Genomic DNA, 19,101 nt, shown 5'->3' with positions numbered 1-19,101 from the left:
TTGGATTTTATTCTTTACAATCCTTGGATCACCCAGGCTGGTGTCCTTCCGTGTGAGCTTATCTGACACCTCACTGAGATGGATGCTTGTATGAAGACAAACTTTAAGACCCCAAACACTATTCTTTCTAATAGCTGGGCACCATATAAGTTTTCTTCACCACACTTTGTTGTAGCACCCATATCATTATAGATCCCTTCATGTATTGATCAGGGCCATATCATAAGAACTGATTGTTCTTAGATTAGAGCTTATGGTTAAGTGTGAGCTCAAAATCCAGAAATGGTCAATTTTGCTAGAATTGGGGATGATAGCATTTCAGGGAAGTAAAAGGTATTCAACTAATATTTGACCGTCACTTTTATGAAAGTTGTTGTGCTACATAATAGCAATAAAACACCAAAGTAAAAGAACTCAATTAGAGTATTTCAAACACTGAGTGTGAGAAAAGACAGCAAGTGAACGCTGGACAAGAAAGGTAGGGAACAGAACATGAAGAACCTTTACCACATAAAGGAATTTACTCTTTATTCTAATAACATGCGGAGAACTTTAAGAGATTAGTATGATTTGTAGTTTTTAAAGGTTAGGGGGAACAATTAAATGAAAATTGCTTTCCCCCAAAGTAATCTGCTAGGGGAATCTGCCAGAAAATCAGACGATTTATACAATTGAGCTGCATATCATTTATATAATAGTTTCTACTCTATTAGTCCCAGAGGACAGTAAATAAAAACATATTACCACCATGGATCCAGTTCATACACGTATGGGTTTATTCCAAACAAGCTATGTTCAAGTAGGTGTTTGCAATCAGTGAATGACTGAAGACAAGTTCTCCCAATTATACATCTGATATGTCATTAAGGTGTCTATACCCTCAAAAGATCTCATCAAAACTGGCTCCAAAGGATCTCTCTACTGGGCCAATTAAATTCAAGGCAGCTCAGAAGATAACGGTGACTGTTTTTGAAATTCCAAATAAAGTAACCTTCATGGAAATTTTAAGAAAGCAGACAACTAACTGTCCATGAGAAAGAGGCTGGAAAGCTGCACGGAGCCAATGTTTCCCCATCCCGACAGGGCATTTGCCTCCTGCTCTGCGGGCAGCCAGGGCTGTGCTAAGGGAGTTCTGTTGGGAAGCTTTACCCCTTCTACACACAGCTCCAATCTCGCCCCTTTGGGCTCTTTTCTATTCCTCAAACTCAGAGCACATTTGACAGAAACGTGGCTTGAGTCTCTTGAGGATGTGCAACCTGCCCATCGATATGTAATAAATCAAAAATGACTCCAACCCCTGCATTTACAGTCACCTCGTATGCACGGTAAAGCTGACCACTGGATAAGGAAGACCAAAGAAGAATCAATGCATTTGAACTGCAGTGCTGGCGAAGGACACCGAGAGCACCACGGACTGCCAAAAGCACACACACAAATCTAAAAGAACAGTCAAAATGCTCCTTAGAGCCAAGGGTAGTGAGACTCCATCCGACACACTGTGGACATGCTGTCAGGAGAGACCAGCCCCTGGAGAAGGACACCATGCCTGGTAAAGCAGAGGGCAGCGACAGAGAAGAAGGCCCTTGACAAGACGGGCTGACCGCATGGCCGCAGCAACAAACTTAAACACAACAAAAACTGTGAGCATGGGGCAGGACCGGGCAACCTGGCATAAACAGGGTCGCTCTGAGTCAGACCCGGCTGACCAGCACCTAACAACGACAAATGCAGAAGGGCAGAATTCTCTGGGGCCGGGTTAAAAAGTTGGAAGCACTCCCTTTAGAAGTGTACAGATCCAGATGGGGCAAATGTTGAGGGACAATGGCTTTACCTGTTGATAGTTTTGCTTAATAAAAGCTTCTCTGATGCTGTAGTCATTCTTTTGGACAAAACATTATTTTCTTAATTTTTTAAGCACCGGATACTTGTCCCTTCTGCTTCTCGGACAAAAAACCCCACAGAACTCTTCTATCTGAACATCTATCACTCTTTGTATGCAAATGTTTTCCCCCAGTGAGCTAATTACTTTAAAATTCATTCTATCATAGTTTTGTATCTTAATCTGACATCTTTATCTCAATTTGTTTATTAAAGACACTAGTCATTTAAGTGATGGATTTGGTATGCACTTTGACCTCACCATAACCCAAACTCACTGTCAAGTCAAGTCAATTGTGACTCATACTGACCCTAGAAGGCACAGAACTGCCCCTTAAGGTTTCAGATCTTTGTGGCAGCAGCAGCAAACTTCGCCTTTCTCCCACATACCAGCTGGTGGGTTTGAACTGCTGACCTTGTAGTTAGCAGCCCAGCTTGCAAATACATTACGCCACCAGGGCGCCTTATACTTTGACTGAGCGGCTATCACTGACTGATTGTTGGTATTATTAGATCTATTTAATAATAACAATAAAAAAAGACAAGATAGTTTTCATTCTGTGATGATCAAGGAAGCACTTTAAACCTTGAAACACCCCAAACGGTTGCAGAAGTGATTTGAAGTAATTGCCAATTCAATCTGCACTGGTTTTGAAGAATGACACACAGTGAAGCCAGCAGAGTAGAAACAAGGGACAGTTAAAAGCATGACGAGGACTTGGTCAGACTTACCTTGTTTATCTTCTCTTTGGGGTGTGATAAGAGATTTGGGAAGTGTGACAGGACGTCACAGTTGAGAACCACTTGGGTCTGCTCATCAGTGCCGGTCACTATGTTGCCCACTGCTCTGAGTGCTGCAGTCTAGGATGGGGACACAATGTTTTCTGTAAGTTCATTGTTTTTTGTAAGATGAAATGGGTTCTCTATTTTTCATTATCTAGAGAAAATGCAAACATGTAAAAGGCATTGATTTTCTCCTTATGCAAAGCATTAAGGAAAACTTGGCACAATTTTAAATAAGTCACTTGTGAAAGATATTTCAAAAACCATGTAAGCAACTGAGAGTAACAAAAGGGCCCCAAAAACGGGGAGAGGGGGATTAAAACAAACAAAAATGTAAAGGCTCACTTTCACCAGGAATTTCAATTGGGTCTCCTCAAAAAAACATTTCATCTTATCAGTGTTTTCTCTGGCTCTAGCATGCTGGCTGAAATAAGTTAATTGCTGTTCAAGTCACTCTGTTCTGTTTGGTGGAATCACAGATAAGGCTCTGGCTCAGAGTCACAGGAGCTGGGTCTAGGTATTTTGTCGGACACTTCTGTGCTTCTTCAGTACCCTACCTCTGCATTGACACAGCACACTGACTTATCTATTGTCTGTTCTACCCAACCTTTGAGATCTGAAAGGACAAAAACCATTTTCTCTTTTGAATGAGCAATCTTATCACAAAGTACCAGGCCTGGTACACAGTAGTACTGATAAGGTATTTACTGAATAAATAGTCCTAGCTACATTCTAGCTACATAGTATTAAGTCACTTAATTTGAAGGTTGTTTTGCGATGAGAATATTTCTAAATTAAATATAAAATACATTGTAAAGTAAAAGAATCAACCTTGTTACATTCTTATTACATATATTTAAAAAATAATTTTATTGGGGGCTCATACAACTCATCACAATCCATACATCCATTAACTGTGTAAAGCACATTTGTTCATTCGTTGCCCTCATCATTCTCAAACATTTGCTCTCCATTTAAGCCCTTGGCATCAACTTCTCATTTCCCCCCTCCCTACCACATTCTTATTGTTTTTACTTTGGGATTTTACAGATTGAAAAGAAATATTTTTCTTTATTAATAGAGAAGAAACCATACAAGGTTAACAGCCTTTTGGGAATTTCACAAGGAATGTTAAAAAAAAACCCAATAACAACAAAACATGTACTATATTTGTCATTCCATAAAAAACACGAAAAAGTCTCTCCAGACAATGCCAGAATAAAGGCATTCTACTCCCCGAAGGGGATCCTTGATGGTGTGGTGGTTACTGCCGGTCTGCTAACCAAAAGGTAGGCAGTTTGAAACCATCCCAGCTACACCTGGGGAGAAAAAGATGGGGCTTCCTACTCCTGTAAAGAGTTACAGTCTCTCTGGAGGGCAATGTAACCACATGGAGCAAGGCATAAACTGAGTGGGCTACAGGGCCGTCCTCATCAGAATCAAACGGACCCCCTCCCTAGAAGTAGGTGCTACAGAGGACAACACTGACCCTACAGGTTGGGGAGAGGGGCTGGCCTGCCGTGTCCACATGGAAGCAAACCAAGAATGAAAAAGAGAGAGTGAAGGTCTAGACCCCATATTGGCACAGCAAGCCCAGAGGACAACGTCTCTGCATGGATCTGCTAAGGCAAAGAGCGCACTGTAGGGCCATGTGGTAGTTACATGTGTGGTCAATTTAAGACTTATGAGTGAAGAGGTGGAGTTTATCCTGTCAATCAGGTTGCAGCTCGATGACGTCCTTTGGAGGGGCTAAGGAGATAAATAGCTCAGGGGAGGCAGGACACTCACTCCCTAGGAGACATGCCTGCTGACAAGTCACGTGGAGCTACATTACTTCCCTGGAGCTGGAGGCGCCAACCTAGAAACCACTGCCAGCGTTGAGATGCTTATGCGGCCATTGGATCCACAAAACTTTTGATCCACTGGCCTGTGATCTTTCTGTATTTGGTGTCATTGCATGTGTTTCGTGAGTCTGAAGAGGAATTTATAGATTGGTATTGGACATATGGGGTAATATCTGACTTATGGACTTGATCTGGACTGGGCTGGGATGTTTTCTCAACATACAATTGCTCTTTTATATAAAGCTTTTTCTTATACTCATGAGTGTCTATGAATTTATTTCTCTAGTCAATCTCTAACACAAGCTTACAATAGCTCGAAACATGATGACCTCTCGCTGGAGCATTAACAGAGAACAATACTGGAGACACATGGCAGGAAGTGCGTCCAGTCTGAACCCCCTTCAGTGGGGCGAACCAAGAAGGGAACATAACAGATCAGCAATGGAATCACAGCCAAGGCACAAAGGCCCTGAGTAGTCCCCAAAATAGGACTTCAGACTAGGAGGGAGAGTTCCCGGAACGCTCCCAGGACTAGTGTGGAGATAGTCATAAAGAGGTCAGCAGACAGTCCTGGAATTATCTGTGCTTTTTCGGTCTTTTTGCTAGTTATGATTATTTTTATTTACATATATATTTTTCTATTTTTTTCTCTTTTAATTCAATTTTTTGTTTTCTTTTTACATTGTCTATGTTATTGTTGCTTTGCTTACCTATATAAGATAGAAATGGGAATCACGCTGAGGAGAAAGCAATGGAACTGAAGGTTGTAGAAGGACTTTAGGGGAGGAAGAGGCAGGGGAAGGGAGTGGTGAGTAAACAATGCCATAGACATGGGAACAACCAGGGAATTAAAATCAACAACGAGGAAGACATAGAGATCCTGGGGGTGTTGGAACAATAGCAATCTAGCTGAGAGGAATTACTAAGAGGCAGAAGAAGGGCAAGCTTGATGGAGGGAAATGAGGAATGTAAAAGGAAAGATCTAGGAAGCAAAGCTATGGATAGAGATATAAACATAGGTGTGCACTTATGTAAATATATTATTTTTTTAATGGAGGTATTGGCATAGGTGCATATATTTATATGTCAATACATTGAGGAAGTGGACGAACTTTGGCCTCTGCTTAAGCCCTCCCTCAACACAAGAACACTATGTTCTAAAAACCTGGCATTCTGTGATGCTCACCCTCCCTGCATAATTGCTGAAGACAAAATGGGTACACAAGCAAATGTGGTGAAGAAAGCTGATGGTGCCCAGCTATCCAAAGAAACAGTGTCTGGGGTCTTAAAGGCTTGAAACTAAATAAGCAGCAATCTAGCAAAGAAGCAACAAGCCCACACAGAAAGCAGCACACCAGCCTGTGGGATCATGAGGTGTCAACCAGATCAGGTAACAGGCACCAGAAGACCCCAGAATGAAAGGGGCTGAAGAAAAGACCCAAAATCCATCCGTAGAAATTGGGACATCCTCTCACAGAAGGGTCTTACAAGGAAGGGATAAATCAACCAGGGTGAAGTATGCATAGATGAAATATACAATATTCCTCTGGTTCCTTGAGGTTTCCTCACTGCCCACTAGTATGACCCCAATCCTGACTTTCACTACAGACTAGGCCAGGGCATGTACACAGGTAAAGAGTTCATAACACATGGAATCCAGGTCAGATAAACCCCTCAGGAACAGAAATGGTAGTAGCGATACCAGGAGGGGAGTAGGGAGGTGGGGAAAGGAGGGGGGAAGAAACCACAGGGGGAGACGGCAGTCAGTATAAGATATGAAAATAATAATTTATAATTTATGAAGGGGTCAGGAGGGTAGGTGTGGGGGAGAGAGGGTAAAAAGGGGAAATTATATCAAGGGTTTAAATAGAATGTAAATGTTTAGAAAATAATAATGGCAACATGTGTATAAATATGCCTGATACAGTTATGTATGGATTGTTCTAAAAGCTGTAAGAGCCCCCAATAAAATGAGCTTTTTAAAAAAAGTATAGAATACACACACACACACACACACACACACACACACACACACACACACACACACACACACACAAAGAGCAATAGTCTCAAAAACCCACGGGGCAGTTCCACTGCTTCCAATAGGGTCACTATGAGTCAACATTGACTCGAGGGCCGTGAGTACTCCCAAGAAGACATGTGCACACTTGTTTAAATGTGAATGCATGCTTGGAGTCACATTACATTGCCCTCAGTACTTTTAACTGAAGTGAGAGCTGGAGAAGAGTTCATAATAGGCAGTGTGCGGTCCTGAAATTCAAGTATAAAGCAGTGAAAAGAGAGTAGAAAATTAGAAGAGGAGCTGATACCAAGGGCTCAAGTAGGAAGAAAATGTTTTGAAAATGATGAGGGCAACAAATGTACGAATATGCTTGACACAATGGATGAATGTGTGGATTGTGATAAGAGCTATATAAGCTCCCAATAAAATTATTTTGAAAAAATAATAATATGGCAAAAAAATAGAAATTAGGAACAGAGAAAGAGATTTGATTGAGTTTGATTTTAAATGTTCAACAAAAATAACTAAAAAAGGGTGGAGAGAAAAATGATAAAATTATGACAGACATTGATAATTTCTAATGCTGAATGAGGGTACATGGTGTTTCATTATATTATTCTAATTTTTTATATGATTGAACATTTTCATAGTAAAATATTAAAAGAAGATTTCAAGAATATACTAGGCTACTGTGTATACTGAAATTAAATAACAATTCAATCAATATTTATGGAAATCCTATTATGATAGGTGCTATTTTAGCACAGAAATAAAGATGAAAAGATACTTGTGAAACTCTGAATCCTGTAAACATAACAAAGAAACTAGCAGTTCCAATAATATAGTCAATTGAAAAACCGATATATATAGTAGAAATTACAAAAATAGAATTGTTATTCCTACAAAATTAAAGAACAGCACTTTCTCTTCTGGAGAAAGTTTCTCAGGAGAAATATTGTCAAATCCTAACATTATCTCTCATGTAAAATGACAGGGGAAGCATTCTACGCATAACTTAAACATTTTTTTGTGATGGTGGAGAGGAGACACAGATGGACGATGGGACTCTTTGTTAAGAACATTAATATGTATTATTGAGATACAATTCTTATAAGGAAGAGGCCAGTAGCAAAGTTTCAGAGGTAGGATGTTACCAGATGATAAAAACCTCCTATCTGGTATCGGGATATGGAAGGCAATGAAATATTTTCATACAGGCCAAGAGTGGGCAAGCATTTCCATTTAGAAAGTTATTTTTGCAGATGTGGGATAAACCTTATCTATCACCCACTGATAGAGTGGGAGAGACACCAAAATGAGAAGGGTAGTTAGGAGATTACTGAAATTATAGAGAAAAAACCAATTAAGCCTTGACCTAAGTTACTAGTTTGGATTAAAAAGCTATATATATGAATAAGAACTGAAAGGATTTTGCAACAGGGAGGAAGCAAAAGGAGGGCTCCAATGCTTCTAGCTTGGACCACAATGAAAGGGCATATAGGAAAAGGAGCAGGGTCGTGAGAGATGGTAACACACCATTTTAAAAGGTTGAAATGAAAATGGAATGCTTGAAGGAGTTCTAAGAGGTTAAATCTAAGAGGGCCAAATCAATTAGCTACATGGGTCTGAAACTCAGCTAAGACTATGGGTAAGATAAAGACTAGAAATCAACAAAACTATGTTGAAAGAAATAAGAAGAGCAATTTGGAGGATATGTACCTACAGACACATTGAAGCTTGGTCATGAAAGTTAACTGGTTATAGCAAACACAAGTATATATAAGTAGGAAAAAAGTTTTCAATACTTACTTGGACTTTTACTTCCTGGTGGCTCAGTAAGGGCACAAGAAATGGGACAACTCCTGAATCAATAACCATCTGTATCTGCTCATTACCTCCATCTGTCAGGTAAGACAGAGCCCAAACAGTATCTACAAGAATCTAAAAATGGTAAAGAATAGCCATGTTACATATTTATACTTATAATATAGAATAGAGCTTAGGGGTAACTAAGAGAAGTACCCAAATTTTATGTTTTAACTTTGCGGCAAAAACATCTGCTTTCCTGATAAAATACTTGGTGCTTGCTCTAAATGCTTACCTCAGACTACTCTTCACAAAAATGAAACACAATAGTCTGTAATAATGTCTACCCCATCCTTAGTCATAATGCCTACCCCATCCTGAGAGGTGAATTGAAAATCAAGCAGATTAACAATGATGATGGCAACATATGCTCAAATGTGATTGATACAACTGATGTATAGATTAAGATGATACAGATAAATATATAAAATCAAGCAGAAATGTAATTCTCCATACCTCATAAATTTAATAACTAATAATCCAATGGACTATATGCACATTTATGGTATACAGAATCAGGCCAGTACTTCAAGTCTGCTGTTGGTTTGGTGCCACTGAGATGAATCCAACTCATAGTGATCTTACATGACAGAGCAGAAGTGCTAGGATTTCCTAGGCTGCAGTCTTTATAGAAGAAATTTCTAGTGCTTTCCCTTGCATAGCTGCTCATGAACTCAGTTAGTGGACATCATGGAACCATTGTGCCAGCAGGGGTCCTTATTAGAAGACAAAAAGATCATCTATGGAGAACTTCCGGGAAGATGGTGACCGGGTAACAAATACCAGAGGGACTCCCCGGAAATCAGTGCAGGAGAGTTACTAAGAGGGAAATTCCACACTGCCAGGTCCCAGGAGGAGCATCATAAAGATAAGTAGGAACAGATCCACTAAGCTTTGAGGGACTGGGGGTTTTTGGCTTACCACAGTAGAAGCCGACTAGTGTTTGACATTAGACTCACCACTTTGTTGGCTGGAGCTGGGATCATTTGGAGCCAGTGCAGGGACATTAACTGAACACAATCACAGCTTGCCACCACCTCGAGGCAGGAATTAAATCCCTCTAGCCTCACGGTCAAGAATTGGGGCTCAGTTATATTGTTCATTTTCCCCCCTCTCTTCTTTCTATCCCCCCACAGTCTCAGCAGGCTTTTTCCCCCTTTATTTTCTTTTTCTCTTCATTTATCTCTCATACACCACTGCTGACCTCCAGACAACTCCCCTTAGCCTAGGAGCACTGAATTCTGCCCTGCACCAGAGCATAACCTGAGACGTGGGAAAATACACCCACCCTCCACCAGGGGCTATCCTGCCCAACTTCTTCCTGTGGAAATTCTGTCTGACCAGCCTCTGCAGTGCTTAACACGTGGCTGGGGAAATCCCACCCACCTTAATCAGGAAAAACCCTGCCTGCATGGCTGGGGGAGCTCTGATCCGTCCTCTATGGTCTCACATGACTGAGGGAATTTCCTCTTGCCTGCCGTTGTGCCTCACAACCAAAGGCAGCAAGGCCAACACTCACCAAAGTTCCATGCTACTGCAGGAACTTTTGCCTAACCTCAGCAGTGATCAATAAAACCAGGGCAATTCCGCCCACCATGTGCGCTGCTCTAAAACAAAGCAGGCAAACAACCAGCCTTCTGTGGCACTCCCGTTGCAGAGGGCATCCCCTCAAGCACACTGTAGTGCCCTAAGCTAAGGTAGGCTACACCATCACAGCTTGTTGGAAAATCACCAAGCGCAGCACCATCCTTGTGTGTCCACAACAACCCAAACAGTGACCCCTGAGAGTCCATCGAACTTTCCCTCTAAATAACAGAATACTGGTTGAGAATGAAAAGAATGAAGCCACAGGAGGATGCAGTGGTAGGCCAACTGCATAGTGAAATTAGCTGTAGGCAGTTCAAAGAAGCATTCCTACAAGTCTCCCAGAGAGAACAAGCCGGGAAATGGCACCTGGCTCCTCTGAAACAACACAACGCAAACAGCAATAAGCCCCAACAACCTCATGAAAAAACAGGAGAAACAAAAGGCAATGTCAGAAGATGTCCTAATCCTAATGACATGCATAGAAGAAGCAGACATTGATTTGCCACAGAAAGAAAATTTCAAAATGTTACTTGGTGTCCTACAGGATTTGAGGGAAACAATACAGAAAAGGGACGAAACGATAGAGGAGATAAAGTCTATAGGCCAAAGGGAGGAGAAATAAAAATCATTAGCAGACTCACAGACCTCGAGAATCGACAAGAGGAAGCAGAGAACTGCACCAGTCACCTGAAGGACAGCCAAACACAAACAAAAATCTAATAAGCTCATCAGAGGCGCTGAAGAAAACCTAAGAGCTATGTCTGATACTATGAAGAACAAAAACATCAGACTAATTGGATTACTGGAGGAAGACACAACAAAGAAGCCATCTCCAACAAATGTGAGAGAATTCCTGGAGGAAAACTTCCCCAGTTTAATGAATGTAACCCAGGTAACCATTCAGGAGGCTGAAAGAATACCAGCTAGACTAAATCCCAGGAAGAAGTCACCAAGGGACTTAATAGTTGAACTATCCAACTTTGAGGAAAAGGAGAAAATCATGAGCAGCTTGGGAAAAACAAGCAATCACATATAAAGGCTCCCAAATAAGAATATGCTCAGAGGTATCAGCAGACACTATGAAGAAGAGGAAAAAGAAGTAACATAATTCAAAAATTGAAGAAAAACAACACAAACCCAAGAACACTCTACCAAGCCAAATATCGATCAAAATAGATGTAGAAGAGTCTCCCCAGACAAGGAAAAACTCAAAGAATAAGTTAGAAGAAACCCAGCCTTAGAAAAGTTCCCTGCCGAACCAGTATGAGCAGATGAACAGCACTCACCAAGCATAAATAAGAGACTGTCACATAGAACAAGCCCACTGAGAGGGCAACAAAGAGAAAACTGCCCCTAAGACAGCACTGGCTTAAAGATGGAAAGATATCTAGAATGAACCACACAGACAGACACACAAACACACACGTGCACAACACACTAAGAAAGAGAGGTAAGAAAACACCCAACACAAAAGGTTTAAGATGACATCAGAGTCCTCAGATGGAGATAATAACCATGAATACCAATGGACTGAACTCAGGCATTAGAAGACTGAGGCTAGTAGATTGGCTTAGAAAACACAACCCATCAACGTGCTGCCTACAGGAGACATATTTCAAGACTACAGACAAAACTAGGCTGAGAATCAAAGGCTGGAGAAAAACAACACAGCAATTCAAAAAAAAAAAAAAAGAAAGAAAAAAAGCAGGGGTTGCAATCCTAATGTCAGATAAAATCGACCTCTAAGGCAACCATAAAAAGAGATAAGGAGGGACACTATATAATGTTCAAGGGAATTGTAGACAAAGAATCACTAAGCATTTTAAACATACATTTCCCCCGAATGAGCGACCCACTGAATACATCAACCAAATGCTCCAAAAGATGAAAAAAGAAATTGCAGCCTCAACAATTATACCAGGTGACTTCAATATACCGCTTTCTGAGATAGTTGACGGAAAGAAACTCAACAAGGAGGCTACAGATCTAAACACTATAATTACACAACCTGACCTGACACATATTAACAGAGGACTTCATCCAAATACAAAAAAATTCACATTCTTTACAAGCCCAAATGACGCATATTCAAAGACAGAGCACATGCTGGGGCATAAGGCGAATCTGCATAAATTTAAGAACATTGGTATCATACAGACCTCTTTCTCTGATCACTGTGCCATAAGGCTGGAAATCAACAAAAGGAAGATGAAGAAAATGAGAGCAAAAAACTGGAGGATGAATAACTCTCATCGCCTCTATTGCAAAGCTGTGTACTGGCCCAGATCAGCTATGAAATTAGGAAATTTCTAGAAACCAACGAGAATGAGAACACGACGTACCAAACTTATGGGACACAGCAAGGGCAGCTATCAAGAGGAAGTTTCATAGCAACACATGCACACCTGAGAAAGGAAGACTCATGATTGATATGCTGGCAGAAAATTTATAGCAACTAGAACAGAGTCAACAGGAAAATCCTACTAACAGTAAAAAAAAAGAAATAATAAAAATCAGGGCTGAGATTCAGAAGACAGATAATAAGAAAACTATGGGAAAAAATTAATGCCACTGAAAGTTGGTTCTTTGAAAGGATAAACAGAATCAGCAGACCACTGGCAAACCCTAAGAAGAAAGAGGAAGGAAAAAATTCAATAGCAAGGATGAGGGATGGAAGAGGGGACATTACAACAGACCCTAATGAAATCAAAAGGATAATTACACAGTACTACAAAGGACTGTACTCCAATGAATTCAACAATTTGGAAGACATGGAGAAATTCTTGGAAAAAAATCCCTCCCTAGACTATCTCTAGTGAATGTAAAGAATCTCAAAAGACCCATAGCAAGGTTATCAAAGGATAGCCAACAAAAAAAAAATTCCCTGGACAAGGAAAATTCTACCAAGCATTCAGGGAAGAACTGACACCAATCCTACACAAACTCTTCCAGAACATAGAAAATGACGGCAAATTCCAAAACTCCTATGAAACTAATATAACTCTGAAACCAAAACCGGGCAGGGATCCCATAAGAATCGAGAACTACAGACCAATATCCTAAATGAACATTGATGCAAAAATCATTAAGAATATATTGGACAATAGAATATAGAAGTATATAAAACAAATAATTCATGATGACCAAGTGGAATTCATACCAGGGATGCAGGGATGGTTCAACTTACGAAAGATCATTAGTATCAATCACCTCATACACATGAAAACTATAAGAACCACATGATAGTATCGATAGATGCAGGAAAAGGATTCGACAACATCGAACACCTATTGTGGATTAAGACAATCAAGATAGGAATGGAAAGAAAATTCCCCAAGACAGTAGAAGCTACATAAGAAAAACCAACAGCCAACGTGAAAGTCAATGGAGAAAAGATGAACACATACCACTGAAAAAGAGGACCAGACAAGGATGCCCCCTGTCCCCACTCTTATTTAACATCGTACTGGAGGTTTTAGCTAACAGGATAAGGCAAAGAAAAGACATCAAAGGTATTTACCTGGGGAAGGAAAAGGTGAAACTTTGGTTATTTGCAGATGATAAGATTTTATATATAGGATTTCATAATGGAAAAACCCAAAAGCTCCACAAGGGGAGTACTGAAAGCAATACAGGAATAGGGCAGAGTGGCAGGATACAAGATCAAAAAACAAGTCTATCGGACTGTTATACACATTGGATAAGAAAGAGCACAGAAGAGGAGATCAAAAAGGTGGTACCCTTCACAATAACTTAGCACAAATTGAAATACCTAGGGATATACCTGACAAAAAGAATAAAAGATCTATACGGGGAAAACCATAGAACACTATTACAAGAAAGCAAGAGTGACCTCAACAAATGCAAAAATATCCTATGCTCGTGGACTGGAAGACTCAATATAGTAAAGAAGTCAGTTCTGCCCAAAGCACTATATAAATTTAATGCAATCCCAATACAATTACTCTCATCTTTCTTCAAAGAAATGGAAAAATTGATTACCAACTTCATATGGAGAGGGAGGAAGCCCAGAATTAGCAGAGAACTCCTCAAGAAAGACACAGAGGGAGAGCTTGCTTTATCCGACTTTAGCAAATACTATACAGCCACAGGTGTCAAAACCGCATGATATTGGCACATTGACAGATGCTCAGACCAACGGAAAAGAACTGAAAACCCAGAAATAAAATACAGACAACTGATCTTTGATAAGGTCCCCAAAAAGATCAAATGGGAAACAGATGCCCTCTTCAACAAGTGCTGGAAAAAATGGATATCTACCTGCAGAAAAATAAAGCAAGACCCTTAATCTCACTCCATGCACAAGAATAAACTCGAGGTGGATCACAGACCTTGAAGTTAAACCCCAAAGTATTAGGGCCATCAATGAGGGAATTGGGGCCAACCTGAGAACTTTGGTACAGGGAATACATAGGCTATCAGAAATTGGGAGAGACACAAACACAGAGGAGGCACAAAATGACAAATGGGATATACTGAAGATAAAACACCTGTATACATCGAAAGAATCCACCAAGAGATTAATAGGAGAGCCCACAGACTGGGAAAACATCTTTAGCAATGACACATCAGATAAAAGCCTTATTACTAAAATCTACAATACTCTCCTAGCTTCTAAAAAGAATAAAAACTAATTGCCCACTTAGGAGGTGGGCAAAGGACCTGAACAGAAGTTTCACATGGGCAGAATCCGAATGGCCAATAACCATATGAGAAAATGTTCCTGATCTTTAGCCATAAGAGAAATGTAAATTGAAACAACTATGAGATACCACCTAACACCCTCAAAGATAGCTCAATTCAAAAAATCAGAATGCAACAAGTGTCGGAGGGGCTGTGGTGAGATAGGAACTCTCATGCACTGCTGGTGGACCTGTAGGTATGTACAGCCACTATGGAAATCGATTTGGCGATATCTAAAGTTGAGCTACCATACAACCCAGCAATCCCCCCTATTGGGCATATACCCATACCCGGAAGAGGCAAGAAACAAACCACAGCCAGACATTTGTGCTCCAATGTTATTCACAGCACAGTTCACAATTGCAAAGGGATAGAAACCCATATTTCCATCAAAAGACAAATGGATTAAAGAACTGTGGTATATACATACAGTGGAGTACTACGCATGGCTAAAAAGTAGAAATGAACGCATGAAGCACATCGCCGCACGGGAAGAACTGGAGGAAATTATGCTAAGCGAAATAAGCCAAGCACAAAATGACAAGTACAACATGAGTCCATTGAAGTAAGCTTTAAAAAATGCAAAAGGGGCATAGGGGAAAAGCTACTGTATACAAACATTCCTGGGGTGAGGTCCATGTAGTATGGCAGGGACCAGAACAAATCCAGGGATACATATGGTAGCCAATTAAAAAGCTGTGGGGAAAAACTAAAAAGAAATGGTTATCAGGGGAACAGAGCACTAACCCACCCAAGGGGAGGGTATTATTTACATCAGACTTCAACCCGGTGAAAGAGGGACCAGACTTCAACCCGGTGCTCCAAGATGTGAATGCAACATGCCAGCATGAAGCAGGGAACCAGTAGAGAGGTCTGAGGGACTGGCTCCAACTAAGTGGACAGCCATCACCCACCCACCCCCCCACAAACACACCCCAGAAGAATTTACTTCAGAGGACAGTATTCGAGCTACAGCTCAGGGAGAGTACTGAAGCTACAGCTCATGTCTGATCAGAGCACACAAAAACAAATGAAGGGGGAGGAAGAGAGTGGAGCACATCCTGGCCTACCAAGCCTTGAGGACAATATCCCTGCTCAGAGCAGCCAATGCACAGAGAGGACCATATGGCTGGTCCCACCACGAGACATGACATCCCTCACTGACCCATAGCCCTACAGTGATCCAAAATCAGTGGTAAGAAGGTATAAGAGGTCTAGTAGAGCTTGATCGAGGGCACTATAACTGAGAGCAATTGCTGAAACCCAAATGAAGGCTGAGCATGACAGTGGGACAAGAGGAAAGTAAAAGGAAATAGAGGAAAAACTAAGAGGCAAAGGGCATTAACAAAGGTTTAAATAGAGACATGTACATATGTAAATATATTTGTAGGATGACGGGTAAATAGATCTATGTGCATATATTTATAGGTTTAGTAATAAGGTAACAGAGGGACATTGGACCTCTACTCAAGTACTTCCTCAATGCAAGAACACTTTGTTCTATTAACCTGGCATTCCTTGATGCTCACCTTCCCGACACGATTGCTGAAGACAAAGTGGGTGCATAAGCAAATGTGGTGAAGAAGGCTGATGGTGCCCGGCTATCAAAAGATATAGCGTCTGAGGTCTTAAAGGCTTGGAGATAAACAAGTAGCCATCTAGCTCAGAAGGAACAAAGCCCACATGGAAGAAGCACACCAGTCTGTGTGACCATGAAGTGTCAATGGGATCAGGTATCAGGCATCAAATAAAAAATCATATCATTGTGAATAAGGAGGAAAGCAGAGTGGTAACCAAAACCCACCTGTAGGCAACTGGACATTCCTTTACAGAAAGGCGGCATGGAGGAGGCGAGCTAGTCAGGTTACAGTGTAGCAACGATGAAACAAACAACTTTCCTCTAGTTCTTTAATGCTTCCCCCTCGCCCTCCCCAACCCGCTATCATGATCCCCGTTCTACCTTACAAATCCAGCTAGACCAGAGGATGTGCACTGGTACAGATAGGAACTGGAAACACAGGGAATCCAGGACAGATGAACCCCTCAGGACCAGTGGTGTGAGTGGTGACACCAGGAGGGTAGAGGAAAGGTAGGGTAGAAAGGGGGAACCGACTATATGGATCTATATAGAACCTCCTACTTGGGGGAAGGACAACAGAAAAATGGGTGATGGGAGACACAGGACAGTGTGAGACACGACAAAATAATAATAATTTATAAATTATCAAGGGTTCATGGGGGTGTGGGTAGTGGGGAGGGAGGGGAAAAATGAGGAATTGATATCAAGGGCTCAAGTAGAAAGCAAATGTTTTGAGAATGATGATGGCAATAAATGTACAAATGTGCTTGACACAATGGTTGTATGTATGGATTGTGATATGAGCTGTACAAGTCCCCAATAAATGATTTTTTAAAAAGATCATCTATGTACTCTAGAGATTTTCAGATGGTTTAACAAGGAAATTAATTCTTCAGAGTATGGATGTAAACAGATGAAAATGTTCTCTACTGAGGATCATGGAGTCCAAACCATACCCTATGCCCACCCTAATTTTGTAGATAAAAAACACAGGCTCAGAGGTTTACTAGTTCATTCAAGGTCAAAGAGTTTGTGTTTTCTCCTTAGTGTTTTTTGTACAGAAATGAGCAGTACTGGCTTTATCCATTATGGAATCTAGGGGTGTTTCTTATTGCCATTAAAGACCTCCTGTAGCCCTAAGATAATGGCAGCCACTTAAAAATTTTCCATAAACCCTTGGGGAAAAAAAGATAATATGCAGAGCAAATAAAACCACACATAACTGACATCTTCAGCATTAGTAGGAATCAGAGAACACTATGAATTTCACATAGCCGGTTAAGAAGAGAAAAAACGTAAAGTTCAACTTTTGTCTGGGTTTCCTGCCCCAGGCCCATGTGAACCTTCAATCTCTCTGGAGGGGCTGGATGAAAAAGAGGGTGACAGAATTTAAAAGCAATACATCCTAAGAAATTATTACCCTTTAGAAACAACAAGGTCTCTGAACCATCAGGTGAAAAGATCCAATTACTTGTAAGAGTAAAAAACGTTAGGCTGGCATTAGAGATTTCATGAGCAACATACAGTGAAACTTTATTTTCAAGAAACTTGAAGACAATGTTAGCTTGTGATTAGCGATACAGAACAAGTTTTACTTGAGATGCATACTACGGCAATGGTTCTCAACTATAGTCTGTGGGCCAAGTCTGGCTGGTAGTTTTTATTTTTTTATTTGATGGGTTGGTTTACTAGAGAAATTTAAAGAATTGAGAGAAGTAATTATGGGCAATCGTGGTTTTGAGGAAAAGGGCAGCAAAGGCCTTCAGGGGTTAACATCAATTGTTGTTGGTGCTCCCCAAATCAGCCCTGCGGCTGGTAGTTTTGTAAATAAAATTCCACTAGAAAACACCATGCCCATTCATGGACACATTGTCTAAGGCTGCTTCCATGCTGTAAGACAGAGGTATACAGTTCACTAAGACAGCATGACCTGCAAAGCCTCACCTTTTTACTATCTAGCCCAGTGGTTCTCAAATTTCCTAATGCAGCCACCCTTTAATACAATTCCTCATGTTGCGGTGACCCCCAACCACCAAATTATTTTCATTGCTTCTTCATAAGTCTAATTTTGCTACTGTTATGAACTGGGCGACCCCTGTGAAAGGGTCGTTTGACCCATAGGTTAAGAACCGCTGACCTAGTCTTTACAGGGAGCCCCGGTGGCACAGTGGGTTTCTTGTTGGGCTGCTAACCATAAGGTGAGCAGTTAAAGAACCAGCTGCTCCTCCTGAGAGAAAGATGGACCTTTCTACTCCGGTACAGGGTTACACTCTCGGAAACCCTACAGAGTTCTACTCTGTACACACCGTGTCACCATGACTGGAAGGCAACGAACAACACCAAACCTCTCACAGGAAAGTTTCCATGGTGGTGTAGTGGTTAGTATGCTAACTATAATGTCTGCAGTTTGGAACTAGCGGAGCTTTCTGGTTTTGAAACCCCCAAGAAGAGGAGGCTCTCTACTTCCATAAAGAGCTACAGTCTTGGAAACCCGCAGGGGCAGCTCTATTCTGTCCGAGAGGGTCACTGTGAGTTGGAATTGACTCAGTGAGTGGGTGAGTACTAGAGATTGAACTTCATTCAAACAGATGGCCAGGGAAACTTCAGTGAAACAAACAAACAAACAAAAACAACGCATGTTGAACATTTAATAGAGCTCATTGTAGGTCTTAAGATTAAAACAAATTTGAGGATCTGAGTGAAGTCTTCATTTGTAAATGCTATATGCTCTAGAAAAATAGAATTATTGCAACTTTTAAAAAGGCAAGAAGTTATATCTGTGAGCTGAGCGCATCTACCACTCACCCCAGCAGTAGTCAATCAGTGCCGCTCAATGT

General features: G+C 40.9%; 1 protein-coding gene across 1 annotated transcript in view; it reads right to left on the bottom strand.

Moving 5' to 3' along the window:
• The window catches only part of KPNA3 (karyopherin subunit alpha 3), an 82,061-nt gene that overhangs the window by 9,470 nt on the left and 53,490 nt on the right, over positions 1 to 19,101 (bottom strand). The window contains exons 11-12 of the mRNA XM_075533271.1: positions 8,338 to 8,469; positions 2,611 to 2,739 (exon numbers count right to left, since the gene is read on the bottom strand). Coding sequence (XP_075389386.1) covers positions 2,611 to 2,739; positions 8,338 to 8,469 — 261 coding nt within the window. The remainder of the gene's footprint in view (positions 1 to 2,610; positions 2,740 to 8,337; positions 8,470 to 19,101) is intronic.

Source organism: Tenrec ecaudatus, chromosome 15 (genome assembly GCF_050624435.1).
Source record: "Tenrec ecaudatus isolate mTenEca1 chromosome 15, mTenEca1.hap1, whole genome shotgun sequence".
NCBI lineage: Eukaryota > Metazoa > Chordata > Mammalia > Afrosoricida > Tenrecidae > Tenrec > Tenrec ecaudatus.
This window is presented reverse-complemented; position numbering and strand designations above follow the sequence as displayed.